Source organism: Callithrix jacchus, chromosome 14 (assembly GCF_049354715.1).
Source record: "Callithrix jacchus isolate 240 chromosome 14, calJac240_pri, whole genome shotgun sequence".
Classification (NCBI taxonomy): Eukaryota; Metazoa; Chordata; class Mammalia; order Primates; family Cebidae; genus Callithrix; species Callithrix jacchus.
The window spans coordinates 107,948,773-107,970,356 of record NC_133515.1 but is presented as its reverse complement, the minus strand read 5'-3'; the positions used below and the strand labels follow the sequence as shown (position 1 = coordinate 107,970,356).

Sequence of the window (21,584 nt, the reverse complement as noted above, 5' to 3'; positions counted from 1 at the left end):
AAGGGAGCTGTTGGCCCAACTCTGACTTGGACAAGGATTGCTTGAGCCTCTGTGGCTGTGAAGCCTACAGTCTTTCTCCCTTCTCATGTGGGACACAGTCACAAACAGAAAGTTCCACTGCTCTGCCAGCTTTTCAGATCCTTGTTACAATACTTCACTACTCTGGTGGTCCACAGCGCCACTGCCACGTCACATGTCGGTGGACACTGCCCAGAAGCGGGCTGCAGCCCTGCTGGAGGCTGATGTGACTCTTCTCTCTCTTGCTCATCATCTGCCTCTCCCTTGTTCTGGAAAAAAGTCTTTGCATTGGTTTTAATGAGTTTATCTCTGAAAACTATGCCATCTGTAGCCTCATGTAGAACTCCAAGCCCGGCCTCATCTATACTCACTACTCTGGGGACTGTCTTCATAAACCTCAGGTTGGCAAAATGTAGATTATCCATGATAACCTAAGTTCATGGTCACTACAATCATCAGAGCCCAGGCAGAGCAAAAGGTCTCAGGCTGGAACACAGGGTTCAGTGTGGAGCCGCCAACATTGTAATTTGCACTTGAAGTTACAGTTCTTGAGAAAAGCTTTGGGAAGTGGCTCTTTCTGAGGGTCACCTCGATTTCTATTTTTTAAAGAAATTGCAATCTAGAGTCTTCAATGAATGAAATAGTCTTGGTTGCTAGAATGGGGAGAATTACCAGTTTAGATCAAATTATTCTTTATATATATCAAGCATATACTCTTTTCCATGTATTCCTCTTGACATTTTCCCTTGCCTAAGATTCCCACAACTTCACTGTAACGTAGGTTGAACTGTCCCTAAAATGCAGATCAAGAAAATAAAGAAGGCGATGAACAGACTTGTTCTGAACATGGGGGTAGTAGGAATTGATCTTGGATTTCAGTTTGGACCCGTTCATTAGTAATAATCATGCATTCTTGTAATAAAATGGATTATACATTTTTGCGGGAAGGTATCAGCTTAGCAGATATAGCTGATGAATTATTCTTGATGAATTGCTATTCTATTTTCATAATGTTATTGTAATATTATAATATTACTGCTATTATGAACTTTAAGCATACCGGGACCGTGATTAAAGTTGATCTGGGGATGCCACTGTGGTATTTCACATCATTTTCTTTTTCTGTGCTCTTTGACTTCTTAAAGAAGCTCTATATCTGGTTTCTGTGAGTGGTGAGCCTAGGTGGCGAAGGCCATATTGTTTCTTCTCGTTGCTGTTTGTAATATGCTTTTCAGGGAATCACTAGATTTCTACTAGATTTCTATTAGGCTTTGTAAAGCAGGAGTGAAGACCATGGAATCTTTCGTATTAACTCTACTTCAAGTCTTTCACTTTTTTTTTTTCTTTTTTGACTCACTTCAGGCTTTAAGCAGCGCTTCTGAGTAGGTAAGGTAGGCAGTGAGTAATTGCCAGGTGAGTGAGGAAAGACAGACACACTCAGGTTCTCAGCAGGAAGGACATGGGCATTTTTTCTGAGCAAGCTTGGGTTCACATCAAGGCTCTGGGTACTATCTGTGTAAGTTGGCAGCTTCCTTCTTTGCTGACTCAGTTTTCACATATGAGAAATGGAACAGTTTTGCCTTCCTTGTAAAAATGCTCCACGGCTTCAGTGAAACAATAGGAGATAAAATATTTAGTGCCGCGCCTGCATCACAGATGCATTTGAGAAACATTACCTCCCAGCCTCCCTTGGTGCCCTTCTTCTTGATGGTAGAATTCTTGGCTCTTGTGTTTCCTGAGGTTGTGTGCCGGAATCTAACCGACAGCCTTAGCTTTGTGATCGATCATACAGTCCCTGGCACAGCACAGGTACCCCATAAATAGTTGTTGAATGAAGGAAACTCTAAACCTGAACTGTGTTGATCGCTGTGCACTGCACAGTGAAAATATTACACTGTAATGGAACCATGTGCCTGGTCATTTTTTTTTAATGCATCATGGTTTCTTCGGAATTAAGGAGGTAAAGATGTTTATAGAGACACTTTTCTGTTTTCTTTCAGTGCCTGAAACAGTATGTGGAGCTCTTGATCAAAGAAGGATTAGAAACCGCAATTAGCTGCCCAGATGCTGCCTGCCCTAAACAGGGCCACCTACAGGAGAACGAGGCAGGTGGAATTGAACCAATCGGGCTGTTGGGCGTGCACTAGCATTCACTGCTCAGCTTGTTGGAATAATGTGGGTTTTGTTTGGGTGAACGAAGCATTATATTCTCGCTCTCAGCTTGTTATAATTCTTGTTTGTATTTTTTTCCTTAGATTGAGTGCATGGTTGCAGCTGAAATTATGCAAAGATATAAAAAGCTACAGTTTGAAAGAGGTAGGTGCCCTGGTATATCTGCTGGTTACGGTTCCCGCAGTGTATGAATGTGGATAACTTTGTGGGGAGTTCTTTTGGTAGATATGATTATACAGCATTTGATAGGAGTGAAAAAGTTGATGTAAACGACACTTCTGAAATTCAATAGAAATTCTGGATTCTCTGGACAGCTCACAGTTTGAAGACCTTGTCTAGGGATGTGTTGGGTAGCAGGAAGAATCTATGGAAAACAATTGAGTCTCCTGGGGGTGGTTTAAAGATGATGGCCCTCGTGGGGTATGGAATTTCGGCCAGCTTAAGGCCTAAGCTTGAGGGCTAAACTCCTGGACTGGCCCAAATTGTAAAAGATGCTGTCATGGAGAGAAGTCATGAGGGTAGGCATTGCAGAAATGGCAGGAGCCACCAACAACAGTGAGACTGTAGGTGTCCTCTCTGCAGAGAGGACACTGACTCACCGCTGGACACAGGCCTAGAGAGTAGCGGCTGAATGAATAAACAAGTCGTTTATCCCAGTAAGTGTCACAGCAATTCTGCAAGGCTCATTTGTCATTATCGAATCAACGGATCCCTGGAGAGGCTAACTGACTTGCCCTGATTTCTAAATATAGTGAGTGCTTTGGGACCACATCCTATGACCCTTTGTCGTGAGCCCTCCACTGGCCCTGCATAGCCCTCCTTGCTGGAGCAGGCCTGATGCAGACCCAGGGGTCCTCTGAGAGAGCAGCATGGCCGGTGTACACGGAGCAGAACGTGATTCTCAGGATCATATTGCAAAGCCTTAAGCCCCGTGGAATGTCCAGGAGAGGTCTTTAGCTCTGCTCTCTGAAGTGCTTCAGAGTCATACAATGAAATTGTAAAGAGTCTGTGGACTCTATCTGGCCTTGTTTTCATATCTATTCTGGGCCTTGGGCTCGCCTGCTAAAGAGCGGAGTGACAGATGTGTGCGGGTGACACTCCTTATGCGAACATCATTGTGAGGACCCTGCAGGGAGATTCTGAGTTTTGATTGCAGGCATCTGCTGTCCCTCTCCCTGCACTGATTCTCAGGTTCTTGACCAGAGCAGGGTTTCACCACTGAGACACAGCCCTGGAGGACGGGCTTACATGGAAGCAGGGCCCAGAGGACAGAGACACCCGGTTGAGGTGCATGGAGAGACCTGTTGTTTGTTTATTTTTGCTTTTTGCTAAAGATAGCTGGGCTGATTGGCACATACCTGTAGTCTCAGCTACTCAGGAGTCTGAGGCAGGAGAATCACTTGAGCCGAAGAATTCAAGTCCAGCCCGGGCAACATATTGAGACCTTGTCTCAAAGCAAACAAACAGCAACAACAAAATCACCAAAAACCAACAACAGCAACAACAACAACAAAAAGGTAGCTAATTTATAACAACTTAAACAGGATTTTTGATGGCATCGAAATTTGTTTTCAAGAGTGTGTTTATTTAAGTGTCATTTGCCATTTGCTTTGGGGCACTTTACAGCTTTAACATAAAGCCCTTTGGTACAAAAGTCAGTATGTGGAGCAATAAACTTGATTAATTTGGATTTCTGAGGCTTTGAGGTTCTTCTGAGAATATTTTCCAGGGAGAATCTTGACAGAAACAGACGTTGTTTGCATTACTATGAACTTTCTATGACATTGAATGTAATTTAAAAATGCAGCTGGATAAATTTTCCAACCTAATAATTTTAACTGTTATTTCTTTAGTACTTTGGCTTAGTCAAAAAATCTTTTTTCCTTTTGCATAAACATGAAGCCAAATTGGCTTCTGTTAAAAAAAAAAAAAAAAAAAAAAAAAACCTCTGAAACCTCTCACTTGAAAATATTTTACTAACATTTTCTTAGAGGTTTTTTTTTTAAGTATTCGGATTTAATACAATAAAAGGTCTGTCTAGATAAAATGCTAGCATGTCAGAGCTAGAATATAGCTGCAGATCATAGCCAGCACTTTCAAAGGGTTTGGAGACAAGATCAGAAAGCAAATTTTGACTCTCTATGCCTCTCAGATCTAGTCAAGTAGAGGACGCCCTGGAAGAAAACTGAGATAGTTCAGTGACTTTCTGAAAACATTTAGTTACCAGAAAGTTCTATGGTTAGTTCATGTTGCACACACTGTCTCCATTTAGTCTTAGGATGTCTCCTCTGATATAACAGCCTTGATTTTAGTGTCAATGTCTCCTCTTCTCCAGCTCTGGGGCCTTTGGCAAGCGGGAAGCCAGGGAAGGGGGCCAGGAGGCTGCGTTTTCATTCTGAGCACCTCCTCACAACTGACTCACACCAGAGTCTGGGTAGGGACAGATTCTTGAGCGAGGCATGTGGATGGCTCTCGCCGCGTGGACCCCTCTGTCCATGCTCCTCTTGACGCCCGTGCCCCTCTGAGACTCAGCAGTGCTGTGCTAAGGGTATTCCTGTGCACGTTCCTCTGCCCGCAAGCTCAGCCATGCCAGAGCTGGGACTCTGGGTCCTCATGCCGTCATCCCTGTGCCAGCGCAGTGCCTGGCTATGTGAATGCTGATATCGGATCTCATCGTGCATTGTTTTGTTTTGTTTTTTAAAAAGAAAGTAAAGCTCAGAGAGATGAACTAATATGCTGGGTTATCCATCAGTAATCAGGCCTGGCTAGAACTGACTCCTAAAAATGCTGCCACCTCGCAGCAGGATCAAGCCCAGCACTCCAGCCCCACACCAGGCATCAGCCAGGCCAGGGAAAGCCACCTTTTAGAAAAGTTTTAGGCTTTTTTTTTTTTTTTTTTTTTTTTGAGATGGAGTCTCACTTTGTCATCCAGGCTGGAATGCAATGGTGTGATCTCGGCTCACTGCATTATCTGTCTCTTGGGTTCAAGCGATTCTTCAGCCTCAGCCTCCTGAGCAGCTGGGACTACAGGCATGCCCCACCACAGCCAGCTAATTTTTGTATTTTCAGTAGAGACGAGGTTTCACCATATTGGCCAGGCTGGTCTCAAATTCCTAACCTTGTGATCCACCCACCTCGGCCTCCCAAAGTGCTGGGACTATAGGCATGAGCCACTGCACCCAGCCAGTTTTAAGCATTTTGAAGCAGGGAGTTCTTAGAGACCTGCTTCATTAATCTGTCATGAATATAATTCTGGGAGATAAGAGTTAAGATTAGTTATTTCTAGTGTGCCAAAAAGCATATTATTTGCTTTATGTGAAAATATGTCTCATACACACACGGATAATGCAGAATGTTAATGGGCATCTCCGCCTGAGCCTGGGGCCGTGTTCACAGGGCGTGATGTCCGCAGCAGCACAGGAAGGATTTTGGCAGTCAGCAGACTGAGCAGCTATTTGTCCTTGAGCTTTCCGACAGCGAATCTCTCCACGTGAGGATGGGCAGTGCCATGTCACAGCTCTGTGAGGACAGAACTAATAAAATTTAAATCGTTGCCATGGAAACCATCGCCGGGTCTCCCCTGCGTGCTGTCCTGAGGACCTTTTGTGATGAGGGTGCGTCATAGCATCTCCCACTGTTGAGCCACGAGGGTGGGCAGGGGGTGGTGCGTGACAATCACGTGCATGAAGAGACCGAGACCCGGCTTTGGGACATCTGCTCGGTCCTAATGTCAGAAGCTCTTCACAGTGCAGTGCGGGTGGGGAAAGCAGTGGAAATGGAAGGATTCCTAGCAGGCAGCGCTGCCCTTCTGGGTCTAGCCCCAGAGCAATACTGGAAGGAGCAAAGAGCTGTAAGGATTTCTCTTCCCATGCTGTGTGGTGTTTAGTGCACGGAGTGCTTGTACCCTGCGGGGTGGGCAGACACAGGGCCTTCTGCCCCATCAGGGACAAAGCTGGGCTCACCTTATAGCAGTCACAGACAGCAGGCAGAGAGCTGTTGGCAGCATCGCGGGACGGGATGGCAGCATGACCGGGGCCAACTGCCTTTGGTGTTTCCTCCTCACTGCTCAGTGTGGCACTCAGTGCCCCAGGCTGGCACACGTACCCGCTCCTTGCTTCACTGGGCCCTCAGCATAGGGAAACCCCAGGCATCTGCCCCCCGGCATGTGACCCATAGACAACAACTGCATTTTCTCAAAAAGCCGCCTTGTCAGACTTGACAGCTAAGAGCAGTCTTAGAACAGCAAACGCCGAAACTATCAACAAATAAGAGCTAATTTTGTCCATTCACTCAACACTGGGAGCATCCTGGGGATTTTAGATGATCGTAATGAAGATGATGAGAGTAGAGCACTGGTTCCTGAGCACCAGCGTTCCGTGTTATTATCAAGTTCTTCACCTTCCACCACCCCTAGCAATGTGACTGTTTCATGCTGTTGATTAATTCATGCTTTAAAAAAAGGCAGGGGCAGTCAGGTGAGATCAAGGGTCAGCCAGTCATGGCCAGTGGGCCAAATCCAGTCCATCCCGTGGCCTGCTGCTCTCAGTTTTGCTACAACATTTATTTCCAGGTCACCGTGTCTGCTTTTGCACTGCAACAGCCAATCCCAGTCATTGCAACAGAAACCCAGGCACAACATGGTCCTCAAACACTCACACGATTCCTGGCTGACCGTCTACAGAGAAGTCTGCCAGCCCCTGGACTGGATGACTAGATCATTTCGAAGTTAGACCCTTACAAGATGGTGTGTAGAGAGCTGAACCTGGCTTCCCCATGTATTTGGGGAACGTGGTAAACACACAGGGCCGTACACATATGTATGCGTGTGCAGAGTCAGGACACCCAGCAGGTGATTTGTCACTACCTTGCTCTTGGTTCTGTGGCAATACGTATAGGAGAAGTCTGGGTCCACGCGTGGCATTCCAGCGAGTAGGAATCACATGTGTGATGCAGGTGAGCGAGAGCCGCCCAGCTGCCAGTCACATTCGCGAGGACTTGTCATCGCCTTTCAAGTTGTCTCTGAAACTCAGTTGTCCTGACTTCTCCCCAGGAAGACCCCTGCTGAGAACTTAGAAACCAGTGGCCCACCAGAATGCCTCAGAAATAGCCCCCGTTGTGTGGCCTTGGAGAGCTTTCTGGCAGAGTCTTGCTGTTCCCTGTGGTGTCCCCTCACTGAGAAATCAGCGTCACACTGGACAAGAGGGAAAATGAAATGAGTAGCCAGGCTCACTGCAAAAGGCAGCCAATAATGTAAAGTTTGTGGACAAGGATGTGAAGAAATAGGTGTGTCAAGGCATCCTGTTTTTACGAATAAACTTCTTGGCCGATTCCATTACATTGGGCTTCTTAGAAATGTGCCCTGTGATTCAAGGAGAAAATCTGGCCCTTGAAGGGTTCATTTCACTCAGTATTTAACTTATGGCTTGGATTTGAGAAGGGGAGACCATCTGAGGCAGGTGAGCCGTTTGATTAGAAGAATAATCCAGCCATCTTCCTTCCCTCTTCCTTCCCATCTTCTAACAGCATTTTCCTGGTGCCGGCTGTGTGCCCAGCGCGGAACCATCAGGGGCCTGGCTTCTGAAAGCTGTCCCCTAGGGGAGGCACATAACCTAGTGTGATGTGCTCTACTCAAAGAAACCCCACAGGCAGGTGGGCCAAGTTTTCCAAAATGTGGAGGCCTTTGAGCTGTGAGCTGAGTCTCAGAGGCAAGGGCATTCCAGAGGCGGGAGCAGCATTCCTGAAGGATGCCTGGGGTGTCTGGAGGTCTCTAGCCACCCCCATGCATGAAGGGAGACTTTGGGAAGAGCTACAGCAGAGGCAGAAGGGCGACTCGGGCAGCTCATCAGTTGGGGCTGCCGGTGCTCCCTCTGTTACCTGGATGTGTCCATCCAAGTTTGTGCACTGGTGGGGCTCCTTCCTCTGAAGCCCACGTGACCCTCTGGCCTCAGTTTGATTTGCCCATTTTGTCTCCCTGTACCAGAGGTGCTGTTTGATCCCTGTCGGACGTGGTGCCCGGCGTCCACCTGCCAGGCTGTGTGTCAGCTCCAGGACGTGGGGCTGCAGACCCCCCAGCCAGTGCAGTGCAAAGCCTGCCACATGGAATTCTGCTCCACCTGCAAAGCCAGCTGGCACCCTGGCCAGGGCTGCCCGGAGACCATGCCGATCACCTTCCTTCCTGGGGAGACCAGGTACCTTTGTACACAAGCTGCCACCAGAGGCGTGGGCCGTGGGCCAGGAGAAGCAGGTGTGCTTTCTTCTTAAAAGTGCCACAGTGGTGTAGGTGGCTGTGGCTGAGGCAACCCTAACACACACTCTGCCTCCTGAATCTCTCTCAAGCCTGTCATTGTTTGTATGTCTGTTTGTTTCTTTTTGAGAACTGACTATGCAGCAGGCACTGTGTGAGGCCCTGGCAATAGAAAGGTACATGAGAACCACACTTAACACGGCTGGGCTGGCATGACAAATGCATGCGTGGTTTATTACTTTTAAGGGTTGTAAGTCCTGCAATACCTGAAGTTTCTCCAAGACTTCACTGTGTTGAAGGTGGTCTGAAATGGGGGTGCAGGAACAAGAACAGGAGTGGGGCACTGGTCACCAATACTGTCTGGAAGCGGGTGGGAAGACACTTACTTACTCCCCAGGCTGCCTCCCCTGCAGCCATAGTCGAGCTGTGTGCCTGGCTGCCACCCCTCACTCTGTACTTGGACATTTCATAGGTTGATGCATAGGAAATTGATCATATCCATGTCTTTTTGTTCTACAAAATCTGCAAGGTCACATGGCTCCACTGGACACGTGCCCCTGGTCCTGTTGAACCCACAATCCTCGTAGAGGAGCTGCCACTCTGCCCACTGCCCTCCCAAGGGTGTGCCCACCAGCTGCTCCCTGTGCTCCCCTCTTCCCATTCCACCAACCCCAGCTCCCATTCCTTTCCACTGGACTCCATGCCTGTCCCAGCCCCAGACTCTGTCAGGGTCACTGCCATATACCCCACCCCTGGTCTCCTTCCAGGCAAACCTCTATTCCTGTGCCTGGAGTGCCCTGTTCTGCCCTCCTCCATTCCCTGGGGGCTCCTGCCACACTTTAGGTGGTGATCACATCCCATTGTCAAGCTTCCCAGTTCCCAGGACAGGGCTGGGGGCTCCACCCTCTGAGTTCCTGCTGAGATCCTCTGCACTGATGACAACCCTGGACCTACTGGATTTGAGTTCTTCCACTGACAGGGCGGAGTCTGCCATCAGGCTGAGCTCCAAAGGCAGGGCCTGTGCGTGTCTGAGTCGCCCACAGCAGGCAGGCAGCTGCAAGCGTGAACTGCCTGTACTTACACTTGGCTTGTACTAGACATCTTAGAGGCTTGGAAACTTTAGATGGGGCTGGTGAGTGTTTGGAGCCTGATGACTGAGTTTTCTGTGTCTGTGACATTCTCGTCTCATTTAAGTCATTCTCCAAGGACGGTTTGAATCAGAATTCAGAAATTTTATTTTGTGGAAATTTAAAAATCAGAAGATGTCACATAAAAGCTGGAATTTCTGGCTTCTCCAGGAAATCTGAATTCCGAGCCTCTCCGAGCCTACCTCCCCGTGCTGGCGCAGAGAGCCGCCCTCGCTGGAGGGGCCTCTTGGGCCCAGGCCCCACAGTCCTCACCACTCCGTCTTGTCCCCTGGAACTGAGGCTGCCTGTCAGCTGCCATTTATAACTGTGAAGACACTCCGCTATTTTTTGTACTGGCTTTTTTTAAGGTTAATCTTCCCCTCACCCATGCTTTTCTCCAGCTCCTGAGCACTTCCCTCATTAGCATCACTGCCTACCTTGTCGAGGCGCTGGGCTACACATAGGTCATGATTATACTGTCAAAACTCTTGTCTGCTTTTATAAATGTAGTTTACAGTCAATGTTATTAGTAATAATTTTAAATGCAATTCAAATACTAGGGAACATTTGAAAACTGCTGTCTATACCATGCACATTTTTTATGCATGGCACAGTACACCAGAACTTGCATATCTTAACTGTTTTCACTTTGAAAAGTCTCCCCAGGAGACACTGTTCACACTGTTCCTGCCATTTCTTTCAAAATTAGCTTGTGAGTCACATGAGAAAACTGGTTTCATAGCTTTAAGGTCACGCCTAGTTTTCCAAACAATGTTATCTAACCTGAAAACCAACCTTGATCGCCAGATTTGGTGTCTCATGACTTCCAGCTTTTTGCAAAATGAAAGTCATTCTCAGAAGGAGACCAGGGCCAAGGTTTGCTGGGGGCCGACTCTGGGCTTCATCCCTCTGGAGATACTTGCACATGTGCTATCTCCTTTGCTCCTTGTAGCAACCTTCGTTCAGTCTTTATCACATTCTGTGTGGCCAGGTTGGTCTGCAGTTTGTTTTATGTATTTTTATTTTTAAAAATTTATTTATTATACTTTAAGTTCTGAGGTACATGTGCAAAGTGTGCAGGTTTGTTACCTGGGTAAACGTGTCATGGTGGTGGTTTGCTGTATCCATCACCCCGTCATCTATAATAGGTATTTCTCCTAATGCTGTCCCTCCCCAATCCCCCCAACCCCTGCTATTCCTCCCCTAAACCCCCTCTCCCCAGGCCCTGGTATGTGATGTTCCCCTTCCTGTGTCCATGTGTTCTCATTGTTCAACACCCACTTATGAGTGAGAACATGTGGTGTTTGGTTTTCTGTTCTTGTGTTAGTTTGCTGAGAATGATGGTTTCCAGTTTTATCCATGTCCCTGCAAAGGACTTGAACTCATCTTTTTTCTGGCTGCATAGTATTCCATGGTGTGTATGTGCCATGTTTTCTTTATCAAGTCTACGGCCACACCACCCTGAATGCACCCGATTTTGTCTGCAGTTTGCTTTTAAATTGGAGAAATGTTTGAGCTAGTGATGACTGTGTTATTGTTCAGTAATCATTATAAATAACAACTACTGTTTATCGAGTGCCTGGTACTTATGTGCTGGCTTCGGAGCATAGCATGGGCAACCTCTGTAATCCTCACAACACCTGCAGAGACCGACACCATTAGCCTTATTGGTCCGTTTTGCAGACTAGGGAACTAAGACACATAACACATAAATAGCACAGCTAGGATCTGTCTGTCTGAAGACTGTGCTCCTCAATGTGAGGACATTCTGCTTCTCTCATTGCTTCTCACTCTGTTGCCTTCTACAAATGGACCAAACCATCACGATTGATTGGAATGTACACCCCAAGTGGAGGATTGTTCACTACCCGTCATCAGACAGCTCACACTAAAGTGAAACTACACTTGATGCTCATGTCAGCTAGGAGGTTTGTGAGAGATCCTTCAGCCAGAATGCACTCAGAATACTTTAGCGAATATATACCCGTAAACGTGGTACATTCTGAAAAAGCTGCTCACTCCGAAGGAGTCATTTTCTCCTGCTGATGCTGGTTTGATTTAACGAGTTCAAACAGTGTAGCAAGGACACCCCAATAATCAGTGATAACTTCTCCTGACAGTTTGCCATTTATTCCTTCAGATGCTTTTAGGAATATTCTTACCTGTCTTTTAAACGTTAATAATGTGAGATGAGTCCTACCTGATGTCTGCGTTATCTTTCTTTAGCCATGTTGAACTCCTGCTACCCTTTATCAAGCACTTCCGACAAGCTGCCCCCTGCACTGTGCTCCCGTCAGACGGTCTCTCCTCTCACGGGCACACTGATGAGAAAGCTGGGCTTGGAGAGCTTTCCAGTGCTAACTGGTAGCAGAGCCAGCCATGACCTCCACTTAACCCTTCGTGCTAACCCTGCAGACCTGGCCAACCTCTCAGGGAAACAATTTTGTAAGAAGAGCCAGGTGGATCTAACCAAGTGAACAGTGTGTGTTTATGTGTGTGTATTTGCAGCATTTGTTAATTTTTTTGTAACAGCACAGCACATAAAATTTATATCAATCCTTTGGAAAGCAGGCAGCTCTGTGAATAAGGACACAACATTTGGCCTTATGCTATTATTCAGATACCTCTGTTACAAGGACCTTTCGCTGTATTTTCTTTTGTTTACATATATCTCTAAATTTAGATGTGTGTTGATGTTGCTTTTTTTTTTTTTAATTTTATCTAACTCAAAGTGGCAGATTCACAGTGTTTTGGTTAATTTTTTCCCTGGAGTTTCCATTTCTTTGTTTTCTGGTTTTTGTTTTGTTTTTTCATTTAATACCAAGAGAACTCAGGCCCTGAAGTGGAGCTAATGCTCCCAGCATGGCCAGTGCCACTGGGTCTCTCCTGGGATCTGTTTGCGGAGTTCTCACGGAGTTTTCTCCCACAGTGCGGCTTTCAAAATGGAAGAGGACGATGCGCCCATCAAGCGCTGCCCCAAGTGCAAAGTCTACATCGAGCGAGACGAAGGCTGCGCTCAGATGATGTGTAAGAACTGTAAGCACGCCTTCTGCTGGTACTGCCTGGAGTCCCTGGATGTGAGTACCGCCTCAGCTTTGAGCTTTAGACCTGGAGTGAGAAAAACAGACCAGCTATTCCCTAAAGAGCTTGGTGCTTATTCCCGTGTAACAGGGAAGGAACACTGTTTCATGTTTTTCCTGAGATTATGAAAACATCAACTCATGAGCGCCACGGCGTCAGAAGCCTTTGTGACTCGTGTAGTTCTGGGCCCTAAACCCTTTATGCAGGTTCAGGATCCAGCCTCGGTTTAAAGGGGTTTTACGATCTTGGGTTTCGTCTAAGCGGGGCTGTCATTGTCGATTTGGGCTGCTGTGCCATAATAGAGACGAGGCAGGTGAAATGACAGACACTTATTTCTCATGGTCCTGGGGGCTGGAAATACAGAATCAGGGCATACCGGATGTGGCTCCTGGGTTCCTGGTCAGGGCTTCTTCCTGGTGTTCAGGGTGGCAAGGACAGGCACAAGCAGGGACTGGGGAGCTGTTGGGCTTGGGGCCACTTTTAAGACGTCATTGACCCGCATGTCATCTGTAGGGCAGGAAAACATGCAAGCCCTTTGCTCTCTGGCAGAATGTTGGGAGTCACTTGGGGTGATTGGCAAAATATTAAGGAAAATATTAGGGAAGTTATAAGATTATAGTCTCAAACCTTTTAGAAGGGTGAAAGGTTTTAATGAGACTGGCTGAAGGCAGCCAGTTCTTACGTTAGAACAGTAAGTCATAGGGTGCAGATTAAGGATAATAAAAGCTTCCCCAGTTAAATCTGTTTTGCCCACATTCCTTTGTCTCTATTTACTCATGTAAACCTTGTGCCAGGGATGAGGAGGCTGAAGGGGGATTACCCGTTCATGGTGTTTATTCTGTGGGGATGGGGAGGTTGAAGGGGGATTACCCATTCATGGTGTTTGTTCTGGGCCCAGGAATCAAAACCTTTTATCATTCATTAAGCCACGGTTTTTTTTTTTTTTTTTTGAGACGGAGTTTCGCTCTTGCTACCCAGGCTGGAGTGCAATGGCGCGATCTCGGCTCACCGCAATCTCCGCCTCCTGGGTTCAGGCAATTCTCCTGCCTCAGCCTCCTGAGCAGCTGGGATTACAGGCACGCACCACTGTGCCCAGCTAATTTTTCGTAATTTTAGTAGAGACGGGGTTTCACCATGTTGACCAAGATGGTCTCGATCTGTTGACCTCGTGATCCACCCGCCTCGGCCTCCCAAAGTGCTGGGATTACAGGCTTGAGCCACCGCGCCCGGCCTAAGCCACGGTTTTAACGATGTTAATTATCCACAAGTGTGTTGACTTAAAACCTCTGTTAGGAAATCTTTACCGAATAAATGTGAGGAAGAACAGGGAGAAGTTATCGGTTAGCTGCAGTCGCCCTCTGAGAGCAGCTGACGTCCACCCCAGCCCACTCAATTCACTGTGTTCTGGTGTGTGTGAGTTGCATCCATTCATCTGTCGCTGAGTCCGGGTCAGCAGGGCAGACCTCCGCCGGTGGCGATCAACGTCTCAGCAGAATGGAAGTCCTGGCCTCATACCGTAACCTTCTCCTGATTGTGCTCTGCTTGAAGGTTTCTCAAACACACCATACTGTATGTGGCTGCCAGGGCCATGTTCCTGAGAGGAGGGCACAGCCTCCCCTCCCAGAGGCCCAGGCTCTTCTGGAGCTTTGAGGCCTGATGCACCTGGTGCTGCCTTTTGGCTTCTCATTCTCCTTCCTTGCCCATATTAGGGCAGGGGCATCTTGCCAAAATGATGGAACTATGATTTTAGTTTTAGAAGAGTTAATTGGCGCATACTTTTTTAAGAACTATAATTAGGCCGTGCATGGTAGCTCACACCTGTATTCCCAGCACTTTGGGAGGCCGAGGTGGGCAGATCACCTGAGGTCAGGAGTTCAGAGCAGCCTGAGCAACATGGTGAAACCCTGTCTCTACTAAAAATACAAAAAATTAGCCAGTCATGCTGGCATGCACCTGTAGTCCTAGCTACATGGGAGACTGAGGCACAAGAATCACTTGAACCCGGGAGGTGCAGATTGCAGTGAGCTAAGATGGCACCATCGCACTCCAGCCTGGGCAACAGAGCAAGACTCCATCTCATAAATAAATAAATGAATCTATAATGAATAGCAGACCTATTTATCTATTGAAACCATTGTAGCTACGGACAGTGCAAGCAAAGCAAGTCATGTGTCGGGAAGTGATATATTTGTGTCTGTTCTGCACAGCAAGGATGAATGCATCCAGTCCATCCACTAATATTAATAAGCCATTCAGGTCTCATTCAGATAAAGCTGTGGGGCAGTCAGAGCAGGTCCATGCTTTAGATATTAGCAATTCATCTGCCCAGAGACTATTCTTTCTTATCTGTGTTTCTGGGCAAGTGTGTTCATACCGTGGGCTATTTCAGAGCAGTTCAACTTGGCACATAATGGCTGAGATGGGTCCCCTCAGACCTCAAAGGTGAAGGAGAAGTGGGTCAGACCAATGGGCAAAGCGGAATGAAGCACAGGCTGAGAGATTTGTCCAGAAGAAAATGACTGTCTCTTTGAGATGGAATATTACATAGGGCAACAGGTCTGTAATAGAAAGGCCACCTTCAAACATTCAATTGCTGCTTTTGGAGTTGTTCCTTTGAAAGGCCCGTTGTCTCTTTACGAACTTTAAATTACTAAATTAATAGTAGAACCTGATGTAGCTGAGCAAATCTGGGTAAAATCTCACCATCTTCTATCCTGAGGCTTCATTTTCACTTCCTAGGCAAGCTTAATGAATCAGCGTGGCAAGATGAGTTTTCTTTAGCTCAAGTCCAACTAAGCTGTTCCTGGCCCTCACGTGGTGGGGAGGGGATTTGTGGAGTGACATCTGAAGCTTTTCAGAATTTTTTAGGGCCTTCAAAGTCTTATTTATTTATTTGCCTTTTACTGTATTCCAGTTTTTTTCTCCTGAAAACTGATCATTGAGTTATGATACAATATCTAATATCTGGCCTGCAACTTACTACTCTTTGTAGCTTTCCATAAAGAAGGGAGGAAGTGAAATGGCAGCTTTCCTCCACCCTGTCACAGAGCCTCTTGCGGGTCATTTAGGGACAGCATTAGACATGGACTCACAAAAGTTCGGTTTCCCCAGGCTCCTTGGACTAAGTTACAGGGACTAGGAGGGAAGCTGCTGTTCTTCCGCTTCCAGCACAGAAGTGTGTCCTCTCTGCCCTAGTCCCTGAGGCAGGCCCTCTCTGTCCACCTCCACCCTAAAGCAGGCTCTGCCTCTTGCTAGTGGAGAGGAACCAGGCTGCACTTTTCCTCCATCAGTCATCCTCCTCATGGCTGGCAGAGTTGCCTGTGTCTTCTGTGCAGATGAAGAGCTGCTGAGACATGACCCTGTGGTCAGAGGAAGCGGATGTGAATGGAAGGGAGTCTACTGTGGAGGCCCTTTACCAAAGACATTAACAGTGATTTAGGACAGGCACATAAATGCACTGTCTGAAGCCAGCCAAGAGCACTCAGAGGAGAGAGGAGGGCTTTCCACGGCGCCTTTCTCTCCTGTTTTCCCCCAGTGCTTTCTGGCACATGCAGACATCCAGGTGTTATGAATATTTCAAAAGCCTCCTTCACATCGTGGCCCTTACTCCCTCTCCTCTGCACCTGGCCGAGCTTATCTCCCTTTGAATCCTCACTGCTCCTCAGCTGTCAATGCTGGCCCAGCATTCACTATTTTCTGTAAACAGGGACATGCAGTTTCTTTCTTTTATGTATTCTTTTTTTTTTTTTTTGCAGTAGATAGTGAATGTTTATTGAGGCAATTGTTCCAGATCAGTGTTATACAATTTGCTCTGCATACCCATTCCACTTTAATACACATAGTATTTCTGTGAGTTGGAATGAGGAAGGCCAGAGAGGTTTATCTTTCTCACACTCGTGAGGAAGGGACAGCTGTCAGTCCCTGATCTTTCAAACTCTAAAAACCACCTGTTCATGTTAGACCAGACTGTGTCAAGCTGGAGTTTACGTGGACATTTTAAAGCTGAAGGGGCTTGAACTGCCCTGGGGGATTTGTTCTCTCATCCACCTTCTCCCTGATTGCAGCTTCCTGGAGCATGCCTCGTGGTTTCATTCCCACCCAGAACTTCTTTGAACAATAGGAGGAAAGTATCCCCTATCAGGAAACAGATCTATGTTCCTGCAGCTCTAGGACTGTTATGCCCCAGGGCTTTGGCAGTACACTAAACCTCACAAGTCAGTCCTTTCCACAGTGTAAAACCGTATTTGAGTGCTTTTATCAAGGGATAAGAAAAGCGCTTTTTAAGTCAACATTCATTTTGTTCGTGAAATCTGGTGGAGCGTCAGCAGCTCTGCTCTGCTGGACGACATGCGGGTCTGGTGAGATGAGAGCGGGGGTGAAGTTCTTGACCTTGTGGAGCTCATCATCTCCCTGGCGAGCCCCGGTGATGGGACACATCACTCTAAGGAGGCTGCATGGCTAACGGTGTAAAGTCCCTGGCGGCCCAAAGGAGGAGTCAGTTACTGGGTCTGTGGGCCTGAGGGTAGCTGAGGACTTGGAGGCTGACTGAGTTTGTTCACCAGAGAGGACAGAGTGTGCCGAGCAAGCCAGGTTACTACCAAAGACCTGGGCATGGTGAAGCAGGATGTGACCTCACTCGTGGCCTGGCCAGAGATGCTGGAAAGATAAGGCGAGGCCCAGACGACGGGCCCTGTGTATCAAGATCAGGGGCCTGGCCCCCAGCACAGAGGCCTGTGCTTTCCAAGGACAGGATGGATCAGAACCACTTAGGGAGTGTGAGGACTGGGCCCTGCCTCAGACCTCTGAGTCAGGATCTTCAGCTTCCAAACGCTGTCCAGGTCCCTCGGAGGTGCAGCCAGGCTTGTCCGTGTCTGCTGGCAGAGATCAGTAACCACTTCTCCACTGGGTAGTCCACAGGATTTGGTTTGCGTTTCAGAAAACAAATTCAAAAGCTTTTAAAGAGCCTGCAATGCAAGCCCTTGTGAGAGGCAGTCAGGAAAATGGAGAATGAGCTCATCTCAGTGTGTAAATTAATATCAGTGCAAAGGAAATTTGCAAAGGAGGAGAGAGCTCACCGTGGTGGAAGTGGACAGGAGTAGCTTCGTAGTCAAGAAAGGTGTTGCCAGAAGTGGCTTTGTGTTCGCCTGCTCCTCCCCTTCCTCTCACAGATGAGGCGTCTAAGCACCGAAGCCAGGCGCAAGGTGGTAGCTGGGACTCCAGTTCCCAGCCGAGGCCTCTTGCTACTGCACCTGTAACAGCCAGGATCTGATGGCTCTCCACTCACTGTGCATTTAGACACCAGGAGGCTGGACCCTGAAACTTAGCAAACTCAAGGCTGGTGTCCTCCCCACAAGGAGAGGAAGGCCGGCTGCAGCCCCAAAACTATCCTATCAGAGTTGATTGAAAGGAGCAGACGGCCCGGTGATGGGACACATCGCTCTAAGGAGGGCGATCTCCTGCTTCTCCTGGTTTTCAGAAGAATGACTTCCTGTTCCTTCAGGCACATTGAACCCTGTGTTTATTTGCTCTTTTCTGAAAAAGCGCTGTTTGTTTACAGCTCTGGTTACATGAATCGGCAGCTTTGCCCCTCCTTGGTGCCAGGTGCCTCACCATTTCCTGCATTGATCAGGATTGAAGACGGTGCCTCCTGGGCCTGGAGGAGCAGACGTTTTTGTACAGAAATGGCATTTCCTTCATGCCAGCGGGTAGTCATTGAGATTTGGGTGCCAGGTACTGAGCTGGGGAACACAGTTAGACCAATATGTGTGAGGGTCCCAGCTCCAGGAGATCGAGGTGGGATGGAGAATGCCGGGAGGGAGGCGTCCGCAGGAGTGCTGGAGTGCAGAGAGCCACTGCCCACTCGGGAGGGTCTGAGGAGATGCAGATAGAAGGTGCTCCCTGGGAAGGATCTTGAATCATGAGAAAAGTCAAGTGGCTTGAGTGGAGAGGAAGCACTTTTTAGGTGAGAAGCCTGATCTGATGGAGGAGGATGGGCCAGTAACAACTAAAATCATCCAGTCCTGGGAATAGCCCTGTCCCGGCATCGGGAAGGTGCCAGTGCAGAGGGAATCACACACAGCCGGGGCCAGCAGGAGCTCTTTGGAGCAGTCGTGACCTGCGGCGTGTTTAGTAGTCCTGGGGCTCCACGAGATCCCTTCCTTCCCACAAGCTCAGAAGTGGCTACTGCACAGGGAGGCCCTTCTTTGAGCTGGGCCTGACGGCTGGTCCAAGGCTCCCTCTAGTGCCCGAGGCTGTGCTGTCCTGGGTGGCTCTGTGATGAATGGAGGCCCTGTGAGGAGTGGCCTAGCCCACAGTGGCTGTGGCCAGGTGTTCTTCCCGTGTCGCCCACGTCTCCACTTATTGTGAGCACAGGAGAAGAAACGCATCAAAGGCCGGGATACTCACAGAACTCAGCAGGAGCCCCTCGTTCACTCTGTCTGTCTCTGCCCTCACAGGATGATTTCCTCCTGATACACTATGATAAGGGACCTTGCCGGAACAAGCTGGGCCACTCCCGGGCATCTGTGATCTGGCATCGGACACAGGTAGGAGGTGATTCACCTGGAAGTTTGATCTGAGTGTGTGTGTGTGTGTGTGTGTATCTTTAGTGTTTCCAGATTTGCCTGTAGGATGAAGATCTCTTGGATAGAAAGAGCTACTAGATGTGGTTCCTGCTGGGTTTTTGTTGAGAGAGAGAGAGACTCGTGTGTGTGTGTGTGTGTGTGTGTGTGCGCGTGCACGCGCGTATCTTTAGTGTTTCCAGACTTGCCGATAGGATGAAGATCTCCCAGATAGAAAGAGCTAGTAGACTTGGTTCCTGCCAGCTTTTCGCTGGTCTAGGCTTATCCTTAGAGAAACCCTGGCCCAAAGTTAGTGTCAGCGAGCATCACAACCACTGTCTGATGGGTCTTCAACATCAGACTTCAGTTCACTTGCATGTGACTCATGGCCTTGGTCATGACCTGCTGACTGTGTTTATGTGATCCTTGCCTAGCCCTTTTCAAAGAGTTTTCTCTGGAGATTCTGAGATAAGCAAGGTAGGAACAGGAATGGATAACAGGGAAGGAGTGGAAAATATCCCTAGGTCAGTGGTCCCCAGCCTTTATGGCACCAGGGACTCACTTCTTGGAAGACAGTTTTTCCACACACTGGGAAGGGGGATGGATTTGGGATGATTCAAGCACATTGCATTTATTGTGTACTTCATTTATGTCATTACTACATTGTAATATATAATGAAATAAGTACACAACTCACCATCATGTAGAATCAGCAGGAACCCTGAGCTTGTTTCCCTGCAACAAGATGGTCCCATCTGGGGATGATGGGAGACAGTGACAGATGATCAGGCATTAGATTCTCATAAGGAGCGTGCAGCCCGGATCCCTCACATGCGCAGTTCACAACAGGATTCGAGCTCCTGTGAGACTCTAATGCTGCTGCTGATTGACAGGATGCTGGGCTCAGGCGGGAATGTGAGGGATGGGGAGCAGCTGTAAATACAGATGAAGGTTCACTCGTTTGCTCCCCCCACCACCCCCTGCCACTGTTGACCTCCTACTGTGTGGCCTGGATCACTGCCAGTTCATGGCCCAGGGGTTGGGGACCCCTGCCCGAGGTGGTAATGCCTGTGCAAACGTTGGAGTTGATACAGGAGCCTCATGTTGGTGAATATTAACTTGTGCTTGAAACACATATTTATTACCTACTGTGTGCTGGGTGCGGTTCTGGTAGCTGGAGGTACAGTGGTACGTGAGACAGATATGTCCTTCTGCTACAGAGCCTACATTCTATTTGGGGGCAGAGACGATAAACCAGCAAGCCCCCAGAACCTGATAAATCAGCTAAAGGTGATGCGATGGGGAGCTGGTCAGAGACGATGGCAGGCACAGACCCTTTAGGGCTTGGCAGGCCACAGAGCGACCCTGGATCTCGTGCTGAGTGAGTGGAAAGCTGGGAGGGATTAGCGGCAGGAGGCGTTTTGGCTGCTGCTCCCTGCCTGCTCCTCTGTGGGCGTGAAGGGCTCAAGCCTGTGTCTCCTTTACCGCATTTCTTGGGAGAGCCTCTGAGGCACGTGTGTCAGCCCCATCCAAAAGATGGAGAAACTCAGTCTCAAGGCAGTTGTCAGCTCGAGGGAAAGGTCCACCTACAGCTGCACTTCCTCCACAATCTTAAATGCCGAGCACATTAAATGGCAAAGCGTGTGGGTGTCCACAGCCAGGGATAAGACACCCCTCCTGTCAGGACCAGATGCTGTGCACTCTTGGCCTCCCGGGCTGTAGGTCTTTGCTGCCACTGTCAACTCCACCTGGCGGCACGGAAGCAGCCGACAGTACGTCAGCGCATTGCCTTGGCCGTGTTCCAGCGAAACTGTTTACACAGGCAGGGGGGAGAAGTGACTGGTGACGGTTGTATAACCCTGTGAGCACACTGGAAACCACTGAATGGGGGTACTTTACATTTCTGAATTGTGTGGTACGAAAATTATATCCCAGTAAAGCTATGTGGATAAACAAAACAGAACAGAGATGAAGCCAGATTTGGCCCAAGGGCCGTGGCGTGCTGCCCTCTGCTCTAGAGAGCTGGTCCGAGCTCCTCTGACTGTTCTCTCTGCATGTGGCCTTGCCTGGCTAGAATCCACACCCCTTCCAGATCTGCCCTGGCTTCTGTGACAAAGCACTACAGGCTGGGTGGCTCAGAATGGCAGAGACATATTGGCTTAGTCCTGGAGGTCAGGATTCTGAAATCGAGGTGTCAGCAGAGCCCAGCCTGCCCTGAAAGCTGCAGGACAGTCCCCCCCGGCCTCGTCCAGCTTCTAGGGTTTGCCGGCCACCCACGGCATTCCTGGGCACATAGATGTGTCACTGCAGTCTTCCATCTTCCTCCAGCCGCCTCTTCCCTGTGCGTCTTCATCTCGTCCTCTGCCAGTGTCCGAATCCCCG

General features: G+C 48.4%; 1 protein-coding gene across 9 annotated transcripts in view; it reads left to right on the top strand.

Annotated features, from left to right (window-relative positions):
• RNF144A (ring finger protein 144A) overlaps positions 1-21,584 on the top strand; it is a 163,032-nt gene that overhangs the window by 95,212 nt on the left and 46,236 nt on the right. For all 9 annotated transcript variants that reach the window (XM_054245245.2, XM_035273304.3, XM_035273308.3 and 6 more), the window contains 5 exons: positions 2,019-2,123; positions 2,274-2,334; positions 8,171-8,378; positions 12,491-12,638; positions 19,098-19,187. In XM_054245245.2, the coding sequence (XP_054101220.2) occupies positions 2,019-2,123; positions 2,274-2,334; positions 8,171-8,378; positions 12,491-12,638; positions 19,098-19,187 (612 nt within the window). The remainder of the gene's footprint in view (positions 1-2,018; positions 2,124-2,273; positions 2,335-8,170; positions 8,379-12,490; positions 12,639-19,097; positions 19,188-21,584) is intronic.